A 7,500-nucleotide genomic window follows, 5' to 3' on the forward strand; every position below is an offset into this window, starting at 1 on the left:
GTGTGTGGCTAAGGGTGTTTCTGTGTTGTCTGATAAAGAGTCTCCTTCTAAGAAGCAAAGAAGAGAAGCCACACCGGAGGTTGATTTACCTACAGTCCTTATGGAAGGTGACTCTCCTTCCAAACAGTAACTCCCTCCATCCCTCCTCCTCCCACTCCATTCCATCAAGCCATCAACTACCATCACAAAGGTAAATAAAACGACTTTATTATACAGTACAGTTTATTTCTTTAATTACAATACAACAGCACATTTATTATACATAAAATAAGGTATATTTTTATGTAGTTTTAAGGCTTATTTAGTAGAAAATTATGTTTTATGGGGACCTGGGAACGGATTATTCTCATCTTAATGGTTTCTTATGGGAAATAAATGTTCGGAAGACGAACTTTTCGCCTTACACACACTTTCTGGGAACCAATTATGTTCGTGAGCTGAGGTATCACTGTATATATATATCACACCGCAGGTTTTCTATAAGAGTAAGATTCAGAAAATGTAATTCATGGCCTTTCCATAGGCTTACTTCTATTGTTCTGGACCCAAGATGCTGCTCACTTGCTGTTGTGTTTTGCGTCATTCTCTTGTTAAAACACCAATTTCAAAGGGTTTTCCTCTTCAGAATAAGACGGCTTTAGCTAATCAAATATTTTGATCTACATGATGGAAAACGATCCATGATCCCTGGAATGCAAAAAATAAGCCCAGCAAGCATTGTGGGGAGAAACATTCCCATATCATAAAGATTGCACCACCATGCTTTGCTCTTTTCAGTGTGCTGTAGCTTAAATTCAGTCTTCTGACAAACTCTCTGCAACCTTTGTCTTGCCAAAAAGAAAAAAAAAATCCTTCCAATCATGCCCTTCCCGGTCTCACTGTCATTTCCCATGTGAGATTTCAATTTCCCCAGCAGGGCGCATTCTCCTATACCTCCTCCAAGGACAACCCGAATAAGATTGGGTACACTGAGTTGCTGCTTGGTGCACAGGCACAAAAAAGAGTCTCCCTGAAGGCAGAGGTAGGATACCCTCTTGTCTACTGGGCTGAACCCTGTTGTGCAGGCACTGAGCCGTAAGATACCAAGTATGCCCACACCTGCTCAGCATCTCTCACCAAGTGCAACTCCAGAGTGGAATACAGCCGAACCACTCTCAAAGAGGCTGGTTCTTGAGCCCAAGTTGTGCGTTGAGGCGAGCGTGACTATATCTCGTCGCACACCATCTCGGCTTCCTTCATTGCCAGAGAACCTCCGTTGACCCGGTTTCTGTCGCCAGAGATTGGACCTCCAGGGTCCCGCTTTCGGTAGCCAATCAGCTCACGCTGCCTCTGACCCCCTTTGCCTCACCCACAGGTGGTGAGCCCATGCTTAGGGGGACCTATGTTACCACTTTAGGCTGCCCAGGCCCTACGAATGCAGGCCCGGCTACAAGGTGCTCACCTGTGAGCCCCACCTTCAGAGGGGGGGTGTCACTGACCCCCGTCGGGGGAAGGGAAAACGTCAGAAATTTTTTCACATTATAAGCAGTCTCTGAGCTATGCTTGGTTCAATCTCTTGCCTCGGACCTGTTTGACATGAATGACCCTGTGAGGGGTATAAATCCAGAGACGACTTTGCTCCTAGGATCACTGGGACACAGAAACCACTCTACCACCATGAAGAAGGCTCCTCTCAGAATAATTATTGAAAAATGTTGAAACATACACAAAGGTAATAATTCAACCCTGTCTTTGTTTTGTTTTGGGTTTTTTTTTTCATCTTTATCAAAGAAAACAAAATGTGAAACAGACATTATCTCACAGTAGAATATACACTGCCCGGTTGCACTCACTGCTCGCCTTACATAAATTGACTCATTGAGGATTGGGGTTGTCCTTTGAAGCCATTTGCCCATTAAATTAAAGCACTTTCTAAGGCCAAAACCACCAAATACAGTTAGAAACCTATTGTAAATAAATGTTGAAAAATGTTAAATGGTTAAATAATTTTATTTCACTTTTAATCATTGTTTTTATGGTCTAATTATGTGTTTTCCTGCAAAATGTTTTTTTTTTTTTTTTTTTTTAATCAAATCGTATTTAATCTGGGACCAAAACTAAGGATGTGTTGAATATGAGTTCCTTGTACTCATTATATTACTCATTATTACTCCCATATATGACCTACTGTGTGGAAATATGGGGGAACACCTGTAAATCAAACACACTCCCTGTCTTAAAACTACAGAAAAAATCAATCAGAATAATCAATAGGTCTAAATATATAGAACCCACAAATCCACTATTCATCAAATCAAATACAATGAAATTCTATGACCTGGTTGACTTCAAAATTGCCCAATTAATGTATAAAGCACATAACAATCTCCTTTGCCAAAATATCCAGAAGCTTTTTGAAATCAGAGATAGTTGTTATAATCTAAGAGGTATTAATCAATACAAAAAATCCAGAACAAGAACAAACATCAAGCAAAGGTGTGTATCAGTAATCGGAGTTAATCTGTGGAATAAGCTTGAGACGGATTTGAAAATGAGTAAATCGTTGGACGAGTTCAAAAACAAATTTAAAAGATTAGTACAAAAAATCTACATAAAACTAAGTTAAGAAGATAAATTTTATATACTGGTACTTATAAAATATAGTAATACAATGGTTTGTTCTTGTTCTGGATTTTGAACAACTTATTGAATGTATTCAAGAAATGCAGTATACATAATGAATATGAGTCATTTGATATAAAAAGTAGAAAGAACAATTATATATATATATACAAACTGAAAGGTGTATCAATAGATAAGTATAGTACACAAAAGGGTAAAAGTATTTGATGATATGTTGATTTCTTCCTTTTCTTTGGTATTTGAAATGATCAATACACATTATTGCACAACAAGGGGTAGGACTAGATAAGTTGTATACTTCTCCCTACTCCTTTGAACATATAACTGTGATGATGTTTGTATTACTTACTTTTATTTTTCCTTTCATAATTTTTGTTTGCATTTTGTCATCTGTTATTGTATGTTTTATATATGTTCAATAAACAAACAAACAAACAAACAAAAGATGGACATTCTGTCAGTGTCAATGAACAACGCCCGATTCTCTAATTACAACTGAAAACAAACAAAACAAAATAAAAAAAAAAGACCAATCACTGACGGAAGTGGGTTTTCGTCCATCAGTGTAATCATCACAAACCGGGTCAAGTACCAACGGATCTCTCAGTTCGTCACTGTCAAATGCCCATTTCACTGAGGACTCATCGAAACACACCCTGACCGTCTCGCGTGTGTGTTGTAATGGCCGGCTTTCTTGAGTAGATTGCATTGACTCAAAATGTACAGTAGGTGGTAGAAGAGACAATAGAGCATCTTAGTGGAATCATGTGTTAACTGTTAAGTACAGTCAAGTTGGCACAACATTGAATAATTAATGAGCTTGGAGGTAAAAAAAAAAAAAAAGTAGCTTTGAAGACTGTAGACATTTTTTTTTTCAGAGAAGTCCTTGCAAGTTAAGTTTTCTATTTATTATTATTATTATTTTTTTTTTTTTTTGGAGAGAATCGGGGTAGGAGGTTTTGAAATGGTATTTTGCAGCTCCACCTTCCATTTCAGAAGGTGGCAGTAATGCACAAAAAGTTATTTGCCAACCACTAAACGAAGAAGACAGCTAAGTGAAAGGAACTTGGTTTTGCTTTCCACAAGAATTTAGGAGGCTCTATTGCGTTCTTGCCAAAGGAGGCCCTTCATCAAGAACGTGCAGTAAATATAACATGACGGATGGACCAACTAATGATTACAGTTTGGTTCGGCTCGAAAAAAAAAAAAGACATGACAATGACGGACAACATATGAAGGACCGGCAACATTTTGTAAATTGCTCACTTATGTTTGGGTTATTCTGTCTTGTTTTTGTTATTGTATTTATTTGCATGTCATCACTTCCTGTATGTTTTCTGTCCATAATATACTCTAAATACAAACCTGTGAAACTCCTCTACAATAAAACGTACATGGGCGAAAATACCCCCTACTGTGAAAAAATGTCATGCATGAAAGCCATTCCCACTTTTCTGCTCCGACTACAACGAAAAGTCTCCCTGTTCCGTTATACGAAATCTTTTTCTCTGCTCTTGCCTCGCAACGAGATTCACTACAACGAAAACAAGCCTTCCGCAAAAGTCTAATCCAACCTCAGCTTGCCACAGCGACCTCTACTGCTTCGTTCGGAAACTGCAACTGCCACCACCACACTGGTTTACACATGCGCAGTAGTACAGGAAGTATTTGCAGCACGAACATTGCATTGCTAAAATGGTGACGAAACGGACTTTTGCATACCAAGGAGTTAAGAAAAGAAAAGCTTTAACGCTTGAAGGCAGGATAAACTTAATTAAAATGAAAGATGGAGGAAGCAAAATAAAAGACATTATGCAAGAAATCGGTGGAAGTGAAAGTCAATGCTGATCGTAAATTTTGCAATTTCTTTCCCTTTTTTTCTTTCTACGATGGCTATATGAAGTGTCAAATAAGTGTATGCTCAAACTTATGCACTATTGGAATAAAATTAAAAAGTACACGTACTTTTTTTGTGTGTGTCCGTGTTTACGTCTGAGATAAAATTTGCTACAGTGAAAAGTCCCCTGTTGTGAAAAATTTCTTGCTGCAAACATGATTTTGTTGTAGAGGAGTTTCACTGTATGAGGCTGTTTACCTTGGGTCTGTGCATGTGTGTGTACATGTGTGTGCATACGTGCGCGTTTATTTTTCTGAAGGCACACTGAAGGATGCCTTGGGGCAACAGCAGCAGGTGATTGAAGGTCAGATGTTTGATGTGGTCCAGAGATCAAACACACATTTTTTTACAGTATGTCTGAGCAGCAATGTTTCCTTTCTCTGCTTCTGATCAAGGCTGGGGCACTCTTGGTTCATTAAGTACACACACACACACACACACACACACACACACACACACACACACATTTGCCACCTATCTATGGTACATTTAGAGTGTGTGTGTGTGTGTGTGTGTGTGTGTGTGTGTGTGTGTGTGCGCGCGCGCACGTGCACGTGTGTGCCTGCCTGTGCGTTTGTGTGCCATCGCCCATTTCTGTAATGAGGTCAATCTCCTGTGTGAAGCTAAAACCTCTGTTTTTATCTCTGTTGCATGGTCACAGGATTATTCATGTCATTTTTAACCCTCTCCATCCATGGTAATAAAAAAAGAGAAAAAAATTCCCCACTAAATAGTATGCTCCTAATGTTTAAACTTAAACCGGTGTAAATCTTTATTTGGCTAAAGAATTAATTTACTTCAAAAAATCGACCCGTTTGTTACAGTTGATTTTGTTTGGTGTTCTTGCTTCTATTTATGATTCACCCATTTTCATTTACAGCCATACAAAAACACGTGTCTCTATTCGCAGTCTGTTCCACCAATTGCTAACACACACTCCCTCCCCTCCCCTGCCCTCTGTTCAATTCACACATGATGTGGCCCACCTTTTTATCCATCTGTCGTAACAGTTCTGTGTGACTGTGTCTGTGCACATTGTGAGCTTTCATGCAAAGCCGGAGCGGTGTTGATCAACCGGCCAAGCCAATGGCATATGGCCATGTCCCGGGGTGCTCTGTCATGTTGGAATGCAGGATAACAAACTTAACAGAGAGGATTGTCTGCACACTTCACTACAAAAGTATTGGAACTTGAGGCAAATTCCCTCATTTTTGTAGTGTAGTAAAAAAAAAAAAAAAATGCTTTCGACATAAAAATATTAATCTAAGACGGGAAAACATTTTGACTTATTTGCAGCAAGTACATCTGGATCAGACACACAGCTAAAAATAGTGTTGTTTGTGGCAGCTTCTTTTAATTTCTTTGTGTGGAGATGTCATTTTGATTTTTTAAAGTTTTAATCAGGTGCATGCTCTTTTGAATCTTGTCAAGTTGTAGTCGACTAAAAGTCTGAGCATTTTAGTCAGAATTGCTTCTGAATATTTAAATCTACTTTTAGTGAACGAAAACTGATGCCATTTTAATCTAATTTTGGTCAAAGATAACTTAAGAAATGTAGCAGAGGTGGTAAATCCAGGTCCAGAAAGTGAAAATGCTGCCACAGTTTGGAATTAGCCACAGGAGCTTCTGCTCAACCGGCAGGTGAATGAGCTCAGTCACCTGCCGGTTGAGTCGAAGTACCTGTGGCTAATTCTGAACTGTGACAGCATTTTCACTTTTTGGACCTGGATTTGCCATCTCTGCATTTTAGTCTAGTCTTGTCTTAGTTGACGAAAACTTGTGATATTTTGTTATTCAAAAAACATTGTATTTTAGCCTCTTTTACTGAAAAGCAAGAATTGCCAGTATAAATCCCTAAAAGTATCAACGAAAGCCTGAAGCCAAACCCAATTCTTACCTAATAGTCTGAAAACTACATTGATTTTGGAGATGAAAGACACTCTTTGAATTATTATGTTCTACAAAATATTTATTTTATTCTCCCAACCAAGTATGTTACAAGTACTCACACATTCATTTAAATAAAATAGCATAACAATACTGAACCAATTGCGGCACGGTGGTCGACAGGTTAGCATGTCCGCCTCATAGTGCAGAACTGCAGGGTTTGATTCCGGCTCCGGCCTTCCCATGTAGGGTTTGCATGTTCTCCTCGTGCCTGTGTGGGTTTTCTCCGGGTACTCCGGTTTCCTCCCACATTCCAAAAACATGCATGGCAGGTTAATGGAAGACTCTAAATCAGTGGTCCCCAACCCCCGGGCCGCGGACCGGTACCGGTCCGTGGGTCATTTGGTACCGGGCCGCACAGAAATAAATAACTTAAATTACTTCCGGTTTATTCATTTTGGAATTTGAAAGATGTTTTATTTTGAAAAACTACAGGATTCCCTGTTACATCCGTCTACAATGTGTCACTCTTGATTGAGGTCAAGGCGCGCTTCACGGTCACGTGATAGATTACTGCTAAAATGAAATCAGGAGCTGGCAAAATGAGTAAAAAAAAAAACCTACGTCTTTGGGAAAGGGAAAAGGCTCAGCCAGGAGACAGAAGAGGAGCGTACGACTTCACAGTATCAGAAGTTGTACTTAAAATACGGTTTTATCTCAATGGGAGATTCCCACGCAGCAAGCCCTGCTGTGCATAATATGCGGCGATGGTGAGTTGTATTTTTCATGCACTATGCATTTGCGGTCCATCTTATTTTGAAGGCACGTTTAAACTTTACCATAGCGACCAGAGAGTGTTGCGGCCAGATAGGAAGTTCCTCGTGTCATGATTCTTGTTTATTATTATGTTGAGAAAATACCACAGTTTCAGTCGTCAGCATATCAATACATCACATTTCATGACAATCCTGACTTTTTGTTGTGTCTCATTTGGTCAATGAAAAGAGACATCTTAGCATAGTTTTTTTTTTATTTTACAAACCACATTGAGTCTCATTTTTATTCTTCAACAATATGGCATTTCAGATTTACTT

General features: G+C 39.0%; 1 protein-coding gene across 4 annotated transcripts in view; it reads left to right on the plus strand.

The window, feature by feature from the left end:
• Positions 1-7,500, plus strand: part of bcas3 (BCAS3 microtubule associated cell migration factor) — a 342,517-nt gene that overhangs the window by 216,878 nt on the left and 118,139 nt on the right. The window contains exon 17 of one of the 4 annotated variants that reach the window (XM_019883292.1): positions 4,779-4,924. The exons of the other annotated variants lie outside the window; for them this stretch is intronic. Coding sequence (XP_019738851.1) covers positions 4,779-4,909 — 131 coding nt within the window. The 3' untranslated portion in view covers positions 4,910-4,924. Of the gene's footprint in view, positions 1-4,778; positions 4,925-7,500 lie in introns of those variants that run through there. 4 annotated transcript variants of the gene reach the window in all.

This window comes from Hippocampus comes, unplaced genomic scaffold (assembly GCF_001891065.2).
Source record: "Hippocampus comes isolate QL1 unplaced genomic scaffold, H_comes_QL1_v1.1 scaffold291, whole genome shotgun sequence".
Lineage (NCBI taxonomy): Eukaryota > Metazoa > Chordata > Actinopteri > Syngnathiformes > Syngnathidae > Hippocampus > Hippocampus comes.